Source organism: Mauremys mutica, chromosome 11 (genome assembly GCF_020497125.1).
Source record: "Mauremys mutica isolate MM-2020 ecotype Southern chromosome 11, ASM2049712v1, whole genome shotgun sequence".
Lineage (NCBI taxonomy): Eukaryota > Metazoa > Chordata > Testudines > Geoemydidae > Mauremys > Mauremys mutica.
The window spans coordinates 82,427,269-82,449,349 of NC_059082.1; the positions used below are offsets into that span (position 1 = coordinate 82,427,269).

A 22,081-nucleotide genomic window follows, 5' to 3' on the forward strand; every position below is an offset into this window, starting at 1 on the left:
TCTTGATCAAATACATTTCCATAAGAGCAGATCCCACAAACAGATTTGTTGGCAGTTCTTAACCACAAAACCTTTCAGTGGAGACTCCAATGTGGCAAATCTTTTATTTCATATCTTAAGCTCCAAATGACAACACATGGAAAACATGCCTTTTGTGGCCCTGATTAATCCACTAGGGACTGGAGCCTTGTTAACTTGAAAGGATCTGTTTGTGTCTGGTTTCAGAGGCTGTAATGCATCTGTAACTCCGGGAGGCCGCTGGATGCCTGATGGAACAGCTGCTCGGCTTAGGTTGTATCTTCTGCCCAGATCCTGTGACTAGCTGCATGATGGCAATACTGAAAGGAAAAGTCTCTGGGGTGGTAACTCCTTGAATAGGTATAATCTTTGCTGTTTACAAGGTGTAAACATGCATGTGCCTAAAGTGGTTTGCTGAATCAGGGCCTTAAAATGTTGTTACTAGAGAAAGAGCAGTGCCATGTATCAAAATACGCCGTTAGGGCTAATTATCCTTAAGACTACTTCTCCAGTCATTTATTCACCCCACTATGCCAGCATCTCGGCTCTACTGCTTACAGCTGGGCTGATAGCAATGGGCTTATAGAGAGGGATAGAATTACACCTGTGATCTTGCTCTGATCAGTTTCTTGCAGCCCTGCAATGTTGTTCTAACCTAGTTTGTTTGCATTCAATAAGCCCAGGGCTGGTTGAAAATGCAAATGATGTTATGAAAAGAAATCTACAGATCAGAAATCATCAGTGAAATGCAGAGCTGTTGAAGGAAAGCTCCCTGTCCCTACAGGAGTATTTTCATCAGAATCTTGGTCTTCAGACCTGTGCTGACTGAACTAATACTGTTGCTCAGCGCTTATTGTATAGCTTTTTACATCCTCAAACTGTTTTGCAAGCTAATTAATTAGGAGGAGAAGCACAGCTGATGGCTCCTGGTTTCTGCAGAGCCCAGGCTCAAGATCCTGAAACTCTGCCATGACAAGCTGGGCACCAGTTTCACTTTACTCTCCACTTGTAACAGCTTCCAGGAGAAATCAGCAGCAGTCTGTCTCTCTCTCTCTCTCTCTCTCTCTCTCTGTATCTGCTGCATCTCTGATACGTTGATCTGCTGCTCTGGCAATGATCATGATACTAAATCGGTACTCACCTGCAGGATAAAACAGGAGGGCCGGCTGGGCTGAATGGAGTCCCCTGTTTAAATCGAATCGGGTTCTCCGTTTAACCAGTGGCTTAGCTATTGCAAAGCACTCATCACTAGTACTTAAAATCCAAGCACCATATTATCTATAGTGTAACCTGCAGCAAGAGACCTTTAATCTGAGTTACTGTGCATTAACCCCCTTTTCTTCTTGTAAGGGCCCTCTGCTGGCAGCTGCCTGTATCTGTTACTCAGCTACAACTCTGCATGTGTTACGCCCTGCCAGCCAGGTTCCTTTGCCCGTTTTAACATCCTAATGGTGCATTCCAGTTTATGCCCCTTCCATTCTTCTAACTCCACTGCAGATTTTGAGCTGAAATGGATCACCGAACAGGGACTCTCAGCACAGGGATTGGCTTAAACGCTGTTGTTAGAATTCTGCAGGCAGCTGTGAGCCATCTTCAGTTTGTGAAATGGGGAGAACTGCAAAATATATGCCTTGTAAACCACTTCCAAACCTCCACTTTGACCCCATTATCCAACAACATTCCAAACTGCTTGCAGGTCAATTTGGGGACAGAGCGGAGGACCGGACAGTTTGAAATGGTTCCTATGAATTATTTACTTGGCTCTACCAAAATAAGCGAAAGGAAGTCTGGGTTAGAGAACCCCCTCTCCTCCCATCAAATGTGATCATTTCATCTAGTGGTGTCGGATTGTTTACAAGGGTGGGGACTGAACCGCCTAATGCTGCAGTGGATCCTAAGAGAATACGTGTGCTGATGTGTGTGAGATGTGGTTACAATGGGTAAAGCAAATGGAGTCCAGCCTGCACTGATCTAACACTGCACTTTAGGATAAGTCTTTTAGAAGAAGGCTGGTCTGGTGGTTTGGTTGCTGGCCTGGCACTTACAAGCTGAGGGTTCAATTTCCTACTCTGATTTTCTGCGTGACCTTGACCAAGTCATTTAGCCTCTGGGCCTCAGTAATGGGGTAAAGCAATCCTTAGGTAGATGGCTGGGATTCATTTAACTCTAACATTTAACCTCTTAACCAGTTAGTGGGCCAAAGCCTCAGCTGGTGTAAACAGCTCTACTGAAGTCCATGGAATGACCCCATTTACACCAGTTGTGGATCTGGTGCAGTATCTCCAGCAGGGACAATCCTGCGGCATTCCAGCCTCCAGTTCTTCCCGTGTGAACAGCGAGACTAGTGCATTAACGCAAACCAGCCAGAGCAGCTTCCAACCAGGAGTTAAAGGCCGAGTCCGTCCTCTCAGCACGACCATCACAAGCGTTGATCTTCCTCAGTCAGCTTCCCATTGTGGCAGTTAAAAGATGGCCGAGCAAGGATAATGTCAGGAATTTCAGCCACTGCAGTCTCCACCCTCCAGCTCCGGGCGATAACGGAATCTCATCTGAGGCACACATGCTCTAGAGCATCCGTCTGCTTTGCACACGTCTCCCCTCCGGGGTGGAGGTGAGGTGAGGAGTGCAGGTTAGGCCTGGGGGCAGCCCTTTGCACGGCTCTCTTGGTCACAGTGCTGCATTTCTGGAGGATTTCCTGGACCACGGGTCGCGCCGGCACCTTGGGGACGCTGGCAGCAGAGTCTGGGCTGTGAAGGAAAGAATCTGAGTCGCTTGGAGACTCCTCCTCAAAGCCAGAATCATTCCTATCCTTGGTGGTGAGGTGAGGAGCTTTGCTGCCTCCACTGGCCGAGGCTTGACCTAGGCTCGCTTGCAGGAGGCCAGCCCCGGCCTGCTTGAGGCCAGGCAAAGACCCTGCTGAGCCCGCCTTCCAATCCCGGCTGAAGCCGTGTTCGCTCCCGCTCCCTGAACTAACAGACAGACTGTCTAGCTCAGACGTAAGGCTGGAGCTGGCTGCGCTCTCCGCCCCAGTCAGCGGGCCGCTCAGAGATCTCGATCTCGTTCTGCTCAGAGGATCCCTGTTCTTTATGGGCATCTCCTGCGCTGAGTGAGTGGGGGGCACCGGTGTCTTGTGCTGGGGGAGGGAACTCCAGTTGGAGGGGCTGGCGGCCTGCAGCAGGTTAGGGGTGGAGATGCAGAGGCCAGGGTTCACCATCGTTTGGAACTTGCTGTGCGGGTTCTTGTACGGCTGGAGGAACATGGAGGGGATGTAGCCAGTGTGCTCGTTGTACCTGAGAGAAAGGCAGGGGAAAGCAACACATAAGGATAAGGGCCACTTCACGCGCGTTCCGACCATGCCAGGGAGATCAGACTCTCTACGGACACTCCCATCCCTGGGAAATGCAGCCGGGGATGCTGGGTACCAGCCACATACGCCAGACCTGGGAGACAGGGACAGAACTTGGCGGGGGGTGGGAGGCTGCCATTGAGGGCAAAGGGAAGACAAGGAGTGAGCTCCGAATTGGTGACACCAAAGCCAGGGGAGACAAGGTTGGGGCTGGTCCTGCTTTGAGCAGGGGTTGGACTAGATCCCTCCTGAGGTCTCTTCCCACCCTCATCTTGGATGATTCTATGACAGGTGGGACCCATGGGACGTGTAGAACAGTGTGCTCAGATAGAGCCGTGGGGGGTGAATCCATCCCAAGGGGATGGGGCACTGCAAGCTGCCCTGGCGGGATCCATGCCAGCTTTCAGCAGACAAGCACAGGGGGTTAGCGGGGTGCTGCCAGGGTAACCGTATCCATGCCCACGCAGATTCTGCAGCTAGGATAGCGGTGTGCTGGGTGCAGGGGTTGGTGGCTGCCAGCCCAGCCCATAGGCATGAATTCCATGCCAGTCTCCGATTACTTCCCCACACACAGTCTGGTCACTCGGGTTGGGGGGAGAGATGGGTTTCGCCCTGGACGTTCCATTGAGAATTCTTAATTCTCCCAGTAGGAGATGCTCTTTCCTCCCAAGCAACACGGGACAGGCTCCCCAGCACAGGCCTAGCCGTGCCCCAAGTGCAGGCCTTCAGTCCCTGGACCCCCGCCCCCTTCAAGGGAGACCAGCCCATTACTGTGTATCGGACATAAAGGAAGGGGGAAGAGAGTTCTCTCAGACAGGCTGGGGGACTGCCAAAGGCTGAGAGGTCCGTGGGTACCTCCCCAGGGCAGGGAATGAGTGAGCTGCTGACTCAGCAGGGGGATGGAGGAAGAGAACCTCCTCACCAGATCAGCCACCAGCCGTTGTCAGATTTCTCTAGCACCTCCACAACTACCCCGACATTCAGAGAGAGCTCATCGGCCTTCTGAGACTTGTAGGCCCGCACGGCGTAATACAGAGTCCCTGGAAGAAAGAGGAAGGGGTCATTTCTGCTTTGCAGGTAAGAGAGAGCCCTGGGTGGAGCGTGGGAACGAGAGGTAGGAACGCCACTCTGGACTGCCTGCCATCTGGGCAGCAGAACTTACAAGCAATAGGGGGTCATTCACCCCAGGTAAAGGGACCAGACCAATGTCTAGGCACCACTTTAGACTCGCCCTCTGGACAAGGGTGAATTTCACGCATTGGAGAATCGAGCCTCCAAGCCTCTCTGCAGTGGGTAGGGATTACGGAGATGGAGGAACCGAGGCCTGGAGGCTAAAAGGGACCGTGTCAACTCCAAATCTAGTCAGTCTTCAGGAAGCTAAAGGGGGTTCCAAGTGCTGCCCCTGGCCCCGAGTCCTGTTGCCAGCCAGGTGTCTGGGGAAATGACCAACTGACCCACAGGGTAATTGTCGTTGTCAAAAGCACAAAGGAAACAAATTGGGGAAGATCGTTATCACAAGGCCACTTGTAATGACAACAGGTAAAGGTGTGCAGATGAGTGTGAGCTTTAAATTGACAACAGCCCTGTAAGGGACTTGCCCGAGGTCACACAACAAGTCATTGGCAGAGCTGGGCACCAGAACCCAGGTCTCCCGCGTCCCAGTCCTGGGCGTTAACCGCCAGCTCATGCCTCCTCTCTGTGATGTGTTTGTTTTTCAGTCTGAGCTGAAACATGTATTTTTTTTTTTGCAGGACCTACTTTTAGGGGGGAAATGTTGATGTAGTGACATGCAGCCCCAAGCCAGCAACAGCGATGGAAAGCTCAGAGCCACAGCAAGGGATAAACAGACTCACCCGCCTCATCCAGTTCTCTGGCATTCAGACTCTCCTCCCCAGTTACTCTCGCCTCCAGATACGGAGCTGGGAACCAGGCTATTTGCTGATCCTTGTTCTCCACCAGCCACCACCCTGCGGCAAACAGCAAGAGGGAGCATGTAATGCAGGAGCACTTTTAATAACACAATACACTGCACTTGGACACTGCTGTCAAAGTGCTTCTCAGCCGTTCATTATTGAAGCTTTGCAGCCCCTGTGTTAATTATTATAGGAGACGTGACAACCGCCCCATATTAAAGCTGCCTAACACATGCGACTGTTTTTATAAAGCCTCCAACTCATGCTCTCTCCCAAGGTTAGATATAGAAGTCCCGACACTTACACTCCTTGTTCCACCAACCGGAACACCCTACTTCCCTTGTTCTTTTCTTCTTGACAGAATATTTACAATCCCAACCAAGGTAAGTTATACCATTCAGTACACACTCCCCATATTACAAAACACACGCACACATATTGCAAAACACACATTTTTGTCAGGCCATGAACCAGTCTAAATATCTCTAGAATTCACATCCAAAACCAGAAAATAACCAGACATACAAGACATACCAGTCACATCCTTGATTAACACTTCGACAATTTCCTTCTTGGCAACTTTGAAGGGTCTGTTCTTTGTGTCTTTGGTTTCATAGGCTTCAATGCAGCTGTAGTTCTGGGAGACCACTGGCTGAGTAACAGAGGGGTTCTGCTGCTTGGACTGGTCTGTCTTTCCATCTCCCGTTTCTGAGGGCATAATTATAATGCTGGAAAGTAAAGTTTGACACTGGTTTGTTCTGAAGCCAGGAGAGAGACTGCATTTCAGATCAATTTCAAGAACATCCTTTGGGTGCAATTCACCCATATGCAGAAGACCAGGACAATGGGTAGCCAGCATTTAAGTCCATAGGATCTAAAAGCCCTCAGCAAACATTCCCAAACGTACCTCTTCTCTTGCGTAAGTTCTTATGGCCAGTGCACAGGTGGGATACTGGGGCACAGAGGGTCTGAGAGAGCTGCTCAAACTCAGTGAAACCATCGTAGAGTTGGAAATAAACCTTGAAAGGCCCTGGTTCCCATACTCCGTCCCTTACCACTAGCCCACACTCCTCTCAGTATCTGCATTTCCACTTTGCAGGGGTTTCTAATGACCCTTCTGAATTGCAAGAGTCAGAGGATGTTGCACACAGGTTGTTACCCTGCCTGTTTGCTTTCTGTCTGTTTGCAAAAGTGTCATTAACTTGCTCCATCCATTTTGAATTGAGCAAGACATCAAAACCCTGAAATTCGCTTTGTTTCTGAGTGTGCTTTGATCTAGAATAAAAACTGCCTCATTTTTAATATGTTCATAATTATTGTTTTGCTGTTTGCCAATTGAAAACCATGCTTTCAAAAGAGCTAGTTCTCTAGACTTGAAAAGCAGTTGCTAATACAGAATCTCAGGCAGGGAAGCAGATCAGGGGTTGCTGAGATACATTATTATTAAGGAAAATATTGGCTGATTTTCAATTTTGGCTCTGCTGCACAAATATACCACGGGTCTGAGTGAAACCAGCAATATCTAGAAAATGTTAAGTTCTGCATCCTGAAAAAAGTGAGTGAGAGAATGGAAAAAGGGATCAAGATGCAAGGAGAACAGGGGGAAGCATTATGGAAAACTTATCCGTGTTTTTATCATTCAATGTCACTTCAGTCGTCCTGCATTACTAATTAATTCAGAGTGGATCACAAAATGGAAAACATTTTCCAGGAAAAAAACATAATTTTTTCTCCACATTTTGTATTGAAATTTCCCTTCCCCCTGTTTCATAAACAGAAATGTGAAAAGCCTGGGAAGTGTAATTCATCAGTACCTGTTTTTTGGAAAGGAAGGATCTAGGTCTTGGGTTTGTGCTTTGAAAAACTGGATCACATCTTCGCTCTGGGAGACTTTAGCATCCGCTTTCAGCAGCTCCTGGGAGTAAGTCTCCAGCAGTTTCAATCTCTCCATTGACCTGCTCACATTCCTGCTCTTTCTCTGCATCAGTTTTGCATCTTTGAAGTGATAGAAACAAAACACTGTTAGCAAGTGATTATAATGTCCTGCTGCCTTGTCCACAGTACCTTCTGCCAACACATCTCTAATTCCCATCCCCGTACGAGACGTCATCTATAGAGCCAGGATCAATTACTGTAAACATTGCTGTGTCTCTCGTCACCATTTTCAATGGCTTGTGCCTTAGAGTTAGTGCTGTTTTATATCAGGCCTTACATTTGCCCTTGATCATATATGAAGGCTGCACTGTATCATGTTGCAAAGGGCTTGGATCAATATTTAAGCTGGAAAGTTAATTATCAAATGTGTTCCTTTTTTAAACCAACACTAGGCCAGATTCTGCACTGGTGTAAATCAGCACCAGCTGAGGCTCTGGCCCAGTGACTGACTTCTACTCCCCTTTCTGCATCCATGCTTTCCCTCCAACCTCTCTAGTCATTTTTGTTGGTCTTCCCTTCCCTCTCTCCTGTTTGTTACATCCCCTTACCTTGAAACTTTGGAATGCTCCGGTCAGATTTCTTCAGTAAACCACCTTCTATGGGGAATTTTCTCTTCAGTACTTTCTGAGTGACCCCAGAGAGCAAGAAAGGAGAGAAAGCGAATGAGCAACGGCATTCCCACCTGCCAGTAATGGCAGCAACGAAATAACACCAGTTCCAGAGATTTGTTAACTTACATGGAATTTCTTAAACTCTTCGAAAGTCCTATAGATGAGAACGTTGTTTCGGTCTGACCAGGACACAGCCATCATGTACTTCTGAAAAAGGGAATAAAATAAGCTTTGATCACCGTAGCGGAGGTTTGAGATTCCCAGACTGGGGGTGCACCAAGCACTTGTTGGGGGTCTGCAGAGAGCTGTCCGGACACAAGAGCCCTGGCGTCCAGCTGCTAAATCACATTTAAAAAAAAAAAAAAGGCTAAATCCTTTCCTGGAGTTACTTTTCCCTGTAAGGAATCACTGAAGGAGCTAGAGGGAACGTACAGGCTCACGGATGGAAAGGCAGGGAAGCCAAGAGGCAACCTTTCTATTAAGATGTGGCCCTGAAAAGGTTAGATTCTTCCTGTCCCAGCTGATAACTTTGTGATCCCACTATTGGCAAGCAGAAGAGCGAACGTGACCCTCTAGTTGTAAAAGAAAAAGCTCTAAATATAGTTACAGGGAAGAGACTCAAATCAAAGTACCTTCTGCTTTCTGCACTGCATCAAGCCAACAGCTTTCACATCAACAGGGAACCGGCAACAGTTCATCTCTCCTACAGGCTGATGCTGCCCTCACCACACCCTGGTTCAAGCTCTGCGGAGTCTGCTATGGCACCTGCCTTCTGCAGACTAAATATTCAGGAGCTGGAGGGAGGGGCCCTGGCTGCTCCAGCCAATCAGATTTAAGCTAAGCAACCAATTTTTGTTTCCTGCTCCACCCAGAAATTTACCAAGTCCAGAAATTCCAAGATCTGCCAATTTTGACATGCCTCTCGACTGACAGCACTGTAGGCTAAATCACAAATGCTGGGGGGAAGCTTCCTTTATGTTGCCTGGCTTTTTGCTTTCGAGCAGAGCAATGAAAAGCGAGGCATCCCTGGGGGTTGGGTGGAGTTTGTGTTCCCTGGGCGACAAATACAGGGATTCTTTGGGACAGACCAAACTAATTGTAGAATTTGAACATGTCACCAGTGAAAGTTGCTGGGGGCCAGAGGGGGGGAGGCAGCAATTCAAAATGTGCTTGCTCACACTGTGTGGGCCACTGCAATGGATGCATAATGCCCAGTTACTCACATTCGGCTCACCAACGCAGCAGGTGCACTTAGCCGCAGAGGGCTAGGGAGCGTTAATGCCAAGTCTGGGTATAGTTTGTAGTGTTGTTGTAGCTGTGTTGGTCCTAGGATGTGGGAAAGACAAAGTGGGTGAGGTAAGATCAGTTACTGGACCAACGTTGGTGGGTGAAAGAGACAGACTTTTGCAGAGCTCTCTGTGTAGTTGAAAGCTCGTCTCTTTCACCCACAGAAGTTGGTCCAATAAAAGAGATTCCCTCACCCACCTTGTCTTTCTTGTGCGGTGATAGCACAGGCAAGAGCCTGGGCAACCTTCTTAAACACAAATCCCCATGCCAGAGTGTCTCAGGTGTGACCTTGGGGTGATGGGGTAGCTGAGGCTCCATGCCTGCTCTGTTACGGGAGCTGCCTGCAGCCATGGCATCTTGTGCTGCAAGATGTGCCCCCAGATCCCTTAAGCTAACCAGGGCTGAGCTAGGCCAGTATTTGGCTGGGGAGGCCTTCAGGGAAAACCCAGGCAGTCCAGGAACTAGCACCTACGATTCAGTAGGCGAGGTTCTTCCTTGAGTCAGCATAGAACCAATGCCCTAGTCAGGCATTAGGGGGCACTGTGCTGCTACAGGTGCTGTAATACTGAGGGCCTGACTAAAGAGCCCCTGAGGTACTTTTTGCCAGGAAAGAGATGTTCACCCCAAAGCCCTGGGTAAATTCCAACATGGTAGAGCCAGTTTCCCCTGCATTTTCAGTTGAATCAGTTGTTCACGTCCTATCCTATACTATTGTGTAGATTTGCTATTAAACGTCTGCTCTCTTCCACCTTAGAGATGGCTGAAGTGCTCTGCGACCTTTCCAGACCACAAATATCGTAACGGTTGAGTATTTCCCATATATTACTCAGCCTCTAGCTGTGACTGTGTTCTGCATGAGCTCCAGCCAGGGAGTAGTCCCTGGTAAACAATACGGACAAAGCTGGAACTCGAGTTGTGCCTCTTTCTTTGGGTCTGAAGTGTATAGTTAATTTGTTGAATAAATTCCTCCTGAAGAACTGTGGTTCCATAGATCATGACAATAATAAACTGTGATAAATCTGGGGGTGCTCTTTTGTGATGATTAATACTGTAACTGGCCCTAGTGCTAGCGTGGTGTGTCTGTAGCAGAAATGGGGGTGGATATGTCACCCCCAGGGTCTATCTGTCTAGCACAGCCTACCAGCTAGGGCAAGAGAGAGGAGGTTTTTCTAACAGCTTATATTTAAGGGTCATTAAGAGACAATGTCACAGCAAGTAGCCTTACTGGCTCCTTGGCGTGCACCCAAACCTGTTTAAACCAGAGGAACCAGCCAGAGTCCCACAGGGTATGTCTACACTGCACACTAAGCGCAGCCTCGGTGCAGACTCAGGTTCGAGCCCCAGCTCCCATTCCCTTCACACAGAAATTAGTCTGACTCAGGCCAATAACCCCTCTTGACTTGGGCCCATGGACCCTTGGAGGCGGGTGAGTCAGAGCCTGATCCCACTGTGATGCACATCAGAGCCCAGGCATGCTGCAGTGTAGATGCAGCTCAAGTCTGGGTTGCCAGACTCAGGCCTGGAGAGTCTGCCAGTCCTCTCCCACAATTCCCTGGGGCTGATATTCCCATCCCTTCAATTCCAAAACCTGCCACTTGCTTCCCAGACTCACGGGAGGATCTGGGCTCGCTGTGACCATGTGAGTTGGTCCCGCTCTGCTCCTGTGACTTACGAGGAATTCCTAGCACTTAGCTTGCAATGGAGCATCAGATTAGATGAGACTGAATGCGGGCGTCAGCTGGGTTTTGTTTTAAAATCCTCTCTCTCTAATGCTTTATTCCAACTGCTAACTAAAAACAGGGTTTCAAGGCAGCTGCTGGTTGCTATCACTGATCTCAGGTTCCCAAAGGAGGAAATGCAGGGGGCCTGAGCTCAGTCGGAGGGAGCTGCAGGGTGATGAGCGGTTGCTAGCTCCTGGGCTGATGGTGGAAGAATGTTGAGACCCCACCAGGGGCCAGGAATGGGCAAGAGGCCAAACACCGGAGGGGGTGCACTCAGAGAGACCAGAGCAGGGACAGAGGTGCAGTTAGCCCCGAAGTCATGACAGCCATGAGGGCCACAGTCGCTTCCCAGCAGGGTGGTGATGTAATCACCCCTTCAGCAAGCTGTGAAACTAGACACCATAGTGCCAGCTCCCGTCAGAGGCCACCCAACAGGAAAGAGGAAGGACTTTCAGCCTCTGCCAGCCCAGGGCCAGAGCAGAGCTTGGGAGTCAGAGGTGAAAAGCCCCATAACTCACCCCCTGCCCCCTCAGGCACCCATCGCCCTGCAGGGAAGAGGTTTCTGGATGGACTCTGCATTGTCCTAGGCACTTGAAGGGCAGAGTGGGACAACAGGAATCCAAGCAGCAGATCTGTTCTTACAAGAGATGACCTGTGGCCCAGCTGCAGCAGTTCCCAGCGCTGAAGCCTGGCCTTGCAGGATTCACTCAGCCCTAACCTGCCTCGGGCTATGAATAGGCTGACGAGTGCTTGGGCTGGGCTCAACCTCTTTCTTTTCTGATCTAGTGTCCGGCAAATACGGTTGGGCTGGTTCTGCGCGTCAGTGCGCCGTCTGGGGGCTGAGGTGCTTCCCCGCCCTCCTTCCCTGTTGTTTCCCAGTACCCTGGAATTTCCTAAACCCCAGTCACAGAGGCGATGGATTTTTTTCTGTGGCGAGAACCTGCTGACACAGGACTTCCTGGATTTACATGTTTGAGCCAAGTCCTCCCCTGTCACGGGTGCACCTTGGCCTGGTGGAACCAGCACGGTTCCAGTACGGAAATGGCGGGGCCGGTAGGCCGCAGCCACGTGCATGGGGGGCATTGCCTCGTACGCTGTCCCTGTGGCCCGGCCCAGCGGCTGCAGGGTAGGAGGGCCGGGATGTTCTACCTCCAGCTGGCTGGATCGCCATTCTCCCACTTGGAGGTACTGGAGTGACGTCCACCATGTCTGTGGAGAGCCCCAGGCCGCATCCTTTCCACCAGGGCTGCATGCTTGGATTGGGCCTGTGGTTTCGCTGCAGGCAGAGATACGTCCTCATAGCTGAGACTGGCCATGAGCCGCTGCCCCACCCCCTCGGGCTGGTGTGTGCGTGCAGGCGGCGGGAGGGAAGGGACAGAGCGCAGGGCTGGCTCCGGCTGCTGTCTGCCTCCCTGCCGCACTGAGCCAACAGCCCTCACTTCAAAGGGCGTGGGCTGCTGCAGCTGCCCGGGCTGGCTTGGCATCTGAGAGCTGTGCCCGCACCTGGGGCTGGGCTCCTCCTGACAGATATGCAGGGGCAGAACGGGGCTGGGGCACAGAGCCACTGTCAGGGGCCTGCCTCAGGCTGCCAGCTCCTCCCTTTGCACAGAAACCCCAGCGTCGGTCTGGCACTCACAGGCTGCCATGAGCGAGGAGTTAACAATGTGACCACGATGTGCCAGGCCCAAGGGAGCTCAGCGTGCAGGATTCCGCAGAGCCCACGGTACCCAGGACAGGGTAGGCGACTACAGGAGAGTAACCTGGGGGAAGGGGGGACCTGGCGATATAAAGAGCAGAGGACATTATATTCCCCCTCCTGGTCACACTCGTCCCATTCACCTTCCACTCCTTCCGGGCTCTTCCCATCCTCCCCAGACACCTCGCAGTATCAGAGCCCACAGCCTTGAACAATGAGCGAGCCCTGGTAGACAGTGGGGGAGGGCAGGCCCGGCCCCATTGGGTTTTAAAGGTCCCCTGCAATGAAGCTGCCACCCCTTCCATTGGGGAGTGTAGTCCACACCCCCATAGGGCTCACTGCTAGCAGCTGTCCCTTTGCTCATTTTCACACACACACACGCCCCTCAAAGATCCCCAAACAAAGCCAATTTGAGCGTCTGTGCCAGGAAGCCATGTGTCCCAGCACCCCAGCGGTAGCGTTCTGAGCCTTGCTGCCGTGAGAGACTCTTGCCATTTTAAAACAGCTGCACCTCTTTGTATTACAGTCACACCTCAAGACCCAGCTGAAGGGCCCCTCTGGGCAAACACATGGCAATGCCCTGCCCCAAAGAGCTCACAGTCTAGAGAGACAAGACAGACCATTGGAAGGAGGCAGGGCTATTATTCCCATTGTACCCAAGGGAAACTGAGGCACAGAACTTGCCCAAGGTGACACAGGGAGTCTTTGTCAGCGACAGATATAGAACCCACATCCCCTGACTCCCAGTCCACTGCTTTAGTTCCCGCTGCATTTAACCACTAGCCTGCCTCTCCATCATTTGTGAAATGTCCCCGGCAGGTGAACTTGAAGGGCCTGATTCTCCTCTCCCATTGGTGTAAATCAGGAGCAACTCACTGATGTCAGTATTACACCAATGTACAAAGCAGAATAAGTGGGAGGAAAATCTGGCTCAGATCTTTAACACCACATAAGAGCCCAAACTGGAGTCTCAGAATGAAGATGCGCAAGGATATCCAGGGCCAGATTCTCAATCTTGGTAAAGCATAGTTCCATGGAAGTCAGTTTCTAACAGTGACCCATGATGAGCCTTTTACAGCTCCACAAGAAAAAGAGGATGAAACATCCTATGGGTATTGTTTAGCATGTGTTTGATTCAGATCCAGACTGTTTAGTAATCTGTAGTGTTTTGGAGAGTCCTCAGGGTACACACGAGAGTGGCTTTCTCCTGGGTTACTCTGACCTGCTTCAAGCTTCCCAGAAAATACACCCCCAAAAAACCACAAATGAGAAATTCTCAAGCCAGCCTCAAGATGCCACAGAGCACAATCCACTTCCAGGAGAGAACAGCATCAGTACCTACTCTGGGCAGAGCAGGGGTGGGGCAGCTGACACCTGGCATGTTGTCTGTGTGAGCGCTTAATTCCCTGCCAGCAACATCTTCTGGCTCAAACTCTGCTTTTGGAAGTCATTTGTGATAAGACACGACATATCAGCACCCTTAATGAAAAACTCAGCTGCCTAACGGCTGAGTGCAAGAGCACAAAGGAAAAGTTTTAGACACTTGTTAAAGACAAAGACAAGCCTTGATTTAAAAAGAAAAAAAGGAAAAACAAACAAACCTGGAGCTGACTAAAAGTATATTGTTTACAGGGGCCAATGATAAGAAATGTAACCTTTCATGTAGGCTGGGATGAAAGGTTTTGCCAGCATCTGGCAGAGAACTTTAGGACTGTGTTTGGTTTCCTCTAACTCCATCAGCTGTGGCTGGGAATAGGTAATTTCTCAGTGGCTGTTTGAATCCCACTCAAATGTTTCCAGCATTCCGAATGCACAGCCATATCTTGTGCAGTACTTCTCTCCACATGAGAGTCATCCTCATCCTCCAGACACAGCTGAATTTCCGTGGTGCTAGGCACACTTTGTAAGTATCAGAGGGGTAGCCGTGTTAGTCTGGTTCTGTAGAAGCGGCAAAGAATCCTGTGGCACCTTATAGACTAACAGACGTTTTGCAGCATGAGCTTTCGTGGGTGAATACCCACTTCTTCGGATGCAAGCAGTGGAAATTTCCAGGGGCAGGTGTGTATATATAAGCAAGCAAGAAGCAAGCTAGAGATAACGAGGTTAGATCAATCAGGAAGGATGAGGCCCTGTTCCAGCAGCTGAGGTGTGAAAACCAAGGGAGGAGAAACTGGTTCTGTAATTGGCAAGCCATTCACAGTCTTTGTTTAGTCCTAAACTGATGGTGTTAAATTTGCAGATGAACTGGAGTTCAGCAGTTTCTCTTTGAAGTCTGGTCCTAATAGTCTCGTTCATGTGGCCTCTGCTTTCTTTGTCCCCAAAGAAACACACCTGCCCCTGGAAATTTCCACTGCTTGCATCCGAAGAAGTGGGTATTCACCCACGAAAGCTCATGCTGCAAAACGTCTGTTAGTCTATAAGGTGCCACAGGATTCTTTGCTGCTTCTACACTTTGTAAGGTCCTTCAGGATTCTTCCAGATAAAGGACACTCAAATAGTGTGGGGATGGTTATTGTGTGTCAATTACTCACCTAACTAATCCTATGTCACTGGGTCAAATCTGACCAACACTGAACAAACTGTGATGGCTGTTTGGTGGTATGTGTAATAAACAGGTGATCTCAGCTCAGTTCCTCATGGATGGATGTCCATAGCAAGCTTGTCCTCAAGCTGCTTCTCTGCTAGGTGAAAAAGCATTGCAAGAAACCACAGTTTGGAATGGTGAGGGATACCCTAGTTCTCATTGGTGATCCCCTTAGTTCCCCTTATTCTCATTCACATCTAGCTCAATGAGTTACCATAGCAATTTAAGGCAGGGATGCCCAGAGGATTCAGGGAGCCTGGGGTCTTCTCCCGCCACCGAATTGCTACTGAAGACCCAACACTTCGGCAGCAGGTCCCGGGGCGGAAGGAACCCCTGCCGTGGGTCTTCAGGGCACTTCGGCGGTGGGTCCCAGAGCGGAAGGACCCCCCTGCCGCCAAATTGCTGCCAAAGACACGGAGTGGAAGAAGCTCCGGGGGCCCGCACCCCGCGAGAGTTTTCCGGGGCCCCCAGAGCGAGTGAAGGACCCTGCTCCAGGGGCCCTGAAAAACTCTCATGAGGGCCCCTGCGGGGCCCAGGGCCTGGAGCAAATTGCCCCACTTGCCCCCCCTCTCTGGGCGGCCCTGATTTAAGGTGGTTATAGAATCCCCCAAAATGTTACTATCGGGCATCTTGCGGTGTTAAGTGGCACATTGCGGCATATTTTCCAATCTATTGCTGCATAGTTTCCAGAACATCAGCACTTAACACATTTTTTACGGTAAGCTTACACTTTACTGGTGCAGGGTTATCTCTCGGTCAAGCACTCATGCCAACCTGTTTTAGGCCTGAGGCGTTCTAAGACCAACCTACATATCTTACTGCCCTAAAGGTTACAGCCCTTGTGTTACAATCTTATCTTAGGTTTGAGAGTAGCAGCCGTGTTAGTCTGTATCAGCAAAAAGAACAAGGAGTCCTTGTGGCACCTTAGAGGCTAACAAATGTATTTGTTTGCTAGCCCACGAAAGCTTATGCCCAAATAAATGTGTTAGCCTCTAAGGTGCCACAAGGACTCCTCATTCTTTTAACCTTATCTTACTTATATACCTAGTACATTTTTACCAATACATGCTTCTCAATCCTATACTCCTATAATACTATCCCACATATTCCTTCAGTTTAAATCTATTCATTAGACACTGATTACATATGGGATAACCACAACAATAGATAACACAATGAAATTATTATATGAGGTGATTAGCTACAATCTGTTCAGTATCAGAGGGGGAGCCGTGTTAGTCTGGATCTGTAAGAGCAGCAAAGAATCCTGTGGCACTTTATAGACTAACAGACGAATTAGAGCATGAGCTTTCGTGGGTAAATACCCACTTCGTCGGATGCATGTGAGGAAGTGGGTATTCACCCACGGAAGCTCATGGTTCAATACGTCTGTTAGTCTACTCTATAAGGTGCCACAGGACTCTTTGCTGCTCTTACTAATCTTTTCAGTATAACAGAGTGGGGAGAAGCACTTGGTATCCATTCACTGAGAAGACCTCCTGTGGAGCAGGGGTGCTTCAAGAAAGTTTGATTCTGTGAAGCCAGCCAGCTCTGCAACAGACTGAACTTTGGGGGCTGGGGGACCTACTTTATTAGATAGGAGAGATAATAGTTAAGTGTAGGACCTAGTTTGCCTTTTATGGTTTTGTTTTGTATTGTAACCATTTGTTTCCATCACTATCATTTCTAGTGGAATCTCTATCCTTTCTTACAGAAACCTACTTTGGTTTTATGATAAGTGCACACCTGTGCTGCATGTTACACAGAGACAGCGATTTAAGGTAAAACTAGTAAACTGGTCAGAGGATCTGGGATTTCTGTGAGCAGCCAGTGTCAGGGACTAGATGTCAGAGAGGAAACCTCCAAAGGGGACTCTGGGACTGGGGTGCCCCTATCGTTAACCTGCAAGGCAAAGACAGGGCTGACATAGCCCAGAGGTGAGTGTATGAGTGGCTGACAGGCTGGCGCTGGGAGGGAGCTGACCCCCCAGCCACTCCAGGCAAGTCTACCTCTTGCTGGAGTCAGAGGATAATAAGGTGACTCTCAGTCCTGGGTACTCCAGGAACCATCAGAGTAACCATTAAAACATGTTGATTTGCAGCTAAATCAAGCCTTTGCTCTAAATTTGGTGTTTCTTTTTGCTAACCAGGACAATACATCTATAAATGTTTATTTAAACTATATTGCTTAACTTGCATTTAGTCAGATTCTTATTTTTTATGTTAAAAATGGTGAATAATGCATTTCTTATTTACGTTTTTCCTTGTGGTTTGTGTCCAGTTCCATTTGGATGGAAATTAAAATTCCATTAAAATGCATAAAAACAGCATTTACTATTTTTTTATTAAATAAAACTACCTGAAAAGTATCAGATAAATAAATAAAAAAGTTTATCAAACCGTGTTTTACATTTACAGCTGATCTAATAAACAAAGGAAATGTTACATGTAGTTAATCAATTGAACTGGTTGTTTCTGGCCACCATTGTCTTTCAAGATTTTAGAACTAGTAGATCTCTCCCTCTCACACCTAATTTTTATTCTTAGACTGGAAGAAGAAAACAAGCTTTGCTGCTTTTTCAGCTCCTAATCAGTCTCAGCTTTGAATTAACTAGTCACAAAAGTAGTTGAATAAAACGCTGCTGCCAAAAGCTGGTTTAGCACTTCAACAAACCCTTGGCCACTGACTTCCACTAGTTCAGTGGTTTGACTTTCCTTAAAACCTGGCAGCAAACACGTACTGCTAACATTATTTTCCATATATAATTGAAAATTTGAACAAATGTAGTAAGTTTAGACCTTAACATAGGTGGTTGGTTTCAAATTTAAATAGATTTTGTTAAAATTAAACCTGTATTTATTTAAAATTTAATATATATTTTTTTTAATCCATTTTTTTTAAAATAATAGATATTCCTCCTCCCTGTCCACTGCACACACAACTCTCCCCTTAGGGAGAGGCTGTGAGAGAGAACAAACCATATGTGACCGATGTGCTTAATGCACTATTGGAAGGTGTTCAGATTCTAGTGAAGAAGATGGTATAAGAACCCATCTAGAACAGAATATATAAATTCTATCTCCCTCAGTTCTTATCTATAAATGGGGATAATTCCTGGCCACTCCCTGGAAAGGTAATGTGAGTGGTCAATAATGTTTAAGTGCTTTGAAATCTTTGGATGAAAGTCACACTCTAGACTGAAATATTAGGGGAGGGAAATCAGAGATTCAAGAGGATCAGGGAGACATGTCTTTCCATCTGCCCCCCAGAAGCACCCAGCTGAATGGGGTGCAAGTACAGAACAATGCAAAGGTGACAGAGCTAACTGGCTTGTATTTCCTTTTATGTTCCCTGGATTCAGAAGGTAAATCCAGTGAGGAGGGAGATCCTTTGTGACTTCTTGTGAAATCAACATACTTAGGTGCTAAAACATGTCTTAAGGGCTCCTGTTACAAGCACCTGTTGCAACACGCTCATCATCCCTTTGGGAGCAGCTCACAGATTTTACTAAGGGTTGTTTTTTCTCTGTCCATTTGTCAGCGCTTAGGCAAGGGACAGGGGATATATTTAGGAACACAGTTTCCAGCTAAGATGGTGAGGAAAGTTGCTCCATCGCAGGCGAAAGTTTCCTGCTTTGTTCTAAGAAAAGGAGATCAAAGATCACACTTCAAAGGATTTGATAGGATGTCAGCGCAGGACATGTTTGTGTTGGGGCTGGAGTGGAAGACATGAAGACAGTGTTCAGGATGGTTCTCTGGGTCTCAAGGGTGCATGGCTGTAGTTTCTAAAGCAGCTTCTCAGGCCACAAAACAAACTTTCATGATGCTATATGCTGCTTGTCTCTCCACCCCAGAAGCAGCTGTATTTCAGCAGTGCTGCACGGTACATACTTTCTGGAGCACCTTGGGATCCTTCAAGAGGAAAGGCAACAGGAGTGAGGTTTGAATGGTGTGAATTGAACAAGGCAGGGATCCCATAATGAATAAGACAGGGCCCCAAGGCTCAGTGCATTCCTTTGCACCAAATTCTATTTGCAGTGACCTCAGCGTAAACGTGTAGTAACTCTGAATTCCTGCCAATGTAACTCTAGCCTTGTCTTCACAAGAGAAGAAGGTATGTTCTGACCTCATGTTCACTAACATTGGTAAAATCCTGCTGTGGACAAGGCAGTTGTAGTTTTCACATGTAAGCTGGCCTAGCCTCCTCCCTAGTGTTCACCTTGACTTGTTGGCACATGTGAAAACTACAAGCTGCTTTGTCTTCACTAGCTTTTTACCTGGTATTAGCTAGCTGTAGTTATACACCCCTTTACTTCCTAGTGAAGGAGAAGACCTTTTTGTTCCATTCTCCCGCTTCATCGAATTGAGAGGACAATACTTACCCACCTCCTGGGGGAGCTCGGAGGGTTAATTCATTAGTGTTTGTCTTGCTCCTTGAGGTCCTTGGAGGGAAGGTTTAATGGAAGTAAGCACTTTGATAGGTAATGTATGTAATCATCTGTTCTACTGTTAAATGAGTGATGTTTGAACATACATAAACTGCCCTTTCCCATGGGAATTGCAAAGGCACAAAACTTTTAAAGAAAAACTTCTATCAAACTTTCCCAGAGCTCAGAAGGTGCATGTTTTCAGTTAAGGGTCAAGCCAGTCCTTACTGGAGCCCAACCGGTTCCCTCCTGCCCTAATTAGTGAATTCAAACTTTCCCCTTAGCCCCACTGGCTCTATCATAAAGGAGAAAAAATGCTCATTAATCTCAGGGAGAGTTGCATAAAGATGGGGAGCTGCAGGAAATATTTTGACTAAAGGAACCTCCGGTTGTAACTTTCCCATCTGATTTTATAGAGCTACTTTAAAGTCACCACATTTGTGATCAACAAGCAGCTGGCTGGGCACAATCTAACAATTACAAGTCAGGTTTAAAGCTTATATGGGAGCATCTACACACAAATTACACTGGTTTCACTAAGCCAATTTAAAGTAAAGGAGTGCAACTTGTGTGTGCAGACAAGCCCTTTATCAGGAGGCGACAAAGTGGTGTTTGTGCCTTGGCTGGCCAGTGAACATATCCGAAAGGAGACTAATGGGTGTCCTATACACCCAGGGCCGGCTTTAGGCCAGTTCCACCAATTCCCCCGAATCGGGCCCCGCGCCCAGTGGCAGAGCTGCTGGGGCATGGGACAAGTGGCCGAGAATTCCTTCCCTGGCTAGAGGCTCCTTTTTAATTTTTACTCACCCAGCAGTGCTCTGGGTCTTCGGCGGCAGGTCCTTCAATGCCACCAAAGACCCGGAGCGAGTGAAGGACCCACCGCTGAAGACTCGGACCGCTGCCCGGTGAGTACAAGCCCCACATATTTTTTTACCTTTTTTTTTTTTTTTGGTCATCCCTGCCGGGGCTCCGTCGAAACTGTTCGAATCGGGCCCCGCGCTTCCTAAAGCCGGCCCTGTATACACCAGACAGTTCATGAGGGTCACAGGTAGAAAGGCATGTATGGGCATTGGGTCAGTGTTGTGGCAGGTGTCCTCTTGTTGGGCGAGGGCTCCGTTAAGGTATGAGATAACAAAGCCTTTCCCGGTAGAGCTAAGCTTCTTCCTTATGCTAAATATTTACCGAATTTTACTGTGTAAATTTTTCTGCCAATGATTCATTTGTATGTCAATACACAGGGTGTTTTAACCTGGTGCAATAACTTTTGTTCTATTTCCTTGCTGGTAATGACTCCACAAGCATCTATATGACAAACTCCTATAGATAGTTAACTCGTGCTTTGTAACTGATTCACTAGCTTTGTGGGCAATTCCTCTAGAACTGAACAGACCATGATATGGAGGTATTATTGTGTCATTCTAAAGAATGCAATAGCTCCCTGCTGGAGACCGGTATCAAATCATTTAAAAAACCCTAGAGATCTTGGGTAAACTTTTCAAAAGTGCCTAGCTGACTTAGGCTGAAAGTCAACAGGACTTGCACTCCTAAGTCACCTACGTGCTTTTGAAAATGTTATCCTTTGTATTCTATTTGGGTGCCACATTTTCTGCTGGGGTAAATGCGTAATGCGCCACTGAAGTCAATTCATGCCAGTAGAGTCTGGCCCAACAGATTTGCAGAGTATTACATTGCTGTAGAACCCTATTAAATGCTCCAGGACTGCTGCTTTTTTAAGAAGCATGGAAACTCCTTCCAGGAGCCTCATACCCAGTACATCACAGGATCTGGAGCTAGAGATGTCAGCTAACAGCCTGCAGGACTTCTGCACCAAAACACACACCAGGCTTCCATTCAGTCACTCAGCAGTAGGATTAATGCCCTGTCTTGTAGCCTGCAGCCAGACTCATTTGCACTTATATACCCTGTTCCCTCTGAAAACATCCTTTGCCTTTTCATAGCACCTTCCACCCGAGCAGCTAAAAGCTCTCCATGGTGAGCTATCTGGGGCAGGGACTCTCTTTGTTCTGGGTTTGCACAGCACCTAGCACAATGGGGTCCTGGCCATGATGAGGGCTCCTAGGTGTGATGCTGGCAGAACGGGCCATGTCAGAGTGTACTCGGGTCAAATCACTTGTGCACTAGTATAGATCAAAGGGATTCGTATTTGGGGTGTTTAAACTTCATAAAACTAATGGGATGGCATATGCTTTTTTATTTATTTCTTTATCTATCTGTGTCCTGGTAATGTAATGGCAAACATTTACATTGCAAACACCACTTTACTATATAACTCACCAGATATCAAAGAAGCCTTGTAGAATGCAAATGAAGGACTTTTATCAGAAAAGGTGCTAATTCCAAACCAAATGGCCACTGTGCGTGATGACCTGAGGTTAGAGACTCACAGTGCATTCCTCCACCATCATCAAAGGAAAAGCCCAGGTGGGTAGAGAGACTGTCAGCTTGGCTTCTGTGAGAAGAAGATATAACAGGGGTCGGCAACCTTTCAGAAGTGCTGTGCCAAGTCTTCATTTATTCACTCTA

At 48.0% G+C, this 22,081-nt stretch overlaps 1 protein-coding gene across 2 annotated transcripts; it reads right to left on the bottom strand.

Annotated features, from left to right (window-relative positions):
- Positions 1 to 90: 90 nt before the first annotated feature.
- NOXO1 (NADPH oxidase organizer 1) lies at positions 91 to 22,001 on the bottom strand. 2 transcript variants are annotated; one of them, XM_044978619.1, is made up of 8 exons: positions 21,833 to 22,001; positions 7,950 to 8,030; positions 7,761 to 7,836; positions 7,092 to 7,272; positions 5,812 to 6,005; positions 5,218 to 5,331; positions 4,287 to 4,404; positions 91 to 3,308 (listed from the first exon to the last, which is right to left on the bottom strand). In XM_044978619.1, the coding sequence occupies exons 2-8, from the start codon at positions 8,022 to 8,024 to the stop codon at positions 2,564 to 2,566; spliced, it is 1,503 nt and encodes a 500-aa protein (XP_044834554.1). In that variant the 5' UTR covers positions 8,025 to 8,030; positions 21,833 to 22,001; the 3' UTR covers positions 91 to 2,563. The 2 variants fall into 2 exon arrangements, with proteins under 2 accessions (XP_044834554.1, XP_044834553.1); XM_044978618.1 differs by lacking the exon at positions 21,833 to 22,001 and adding an exon at positions 8,456 to 8,567.
- Positions 22,002 to 22,081: the final 80 nt, after the last annotated feature.

Excerpts from the sequence above, each read along its gene's own strand:
- NOXO1 (XM_044978618.1), bottom strand. The coding sequence starts at position 8,521 with ATGAACTGTTGCCGGTTCCCTGTTGATGTGAAAGCTGTTGGCTTGATG. Across the intron at positions 7,837-7,949 it reads AAGAGTTTAAGAAATTCCAT|AAAGTACTGAAGAGAAAATT; the intron begins GTAAGTTAACAA and ends GGGGTCACTCAG. Across the intron at positions 5,332-5,811 it reads GTTAATCAAGGATGTGACTG|GGTGGTGGCTGGTGGAGAAC; the intron begins GTATGTCTTGTA and ends TGTTTGCCGCAG.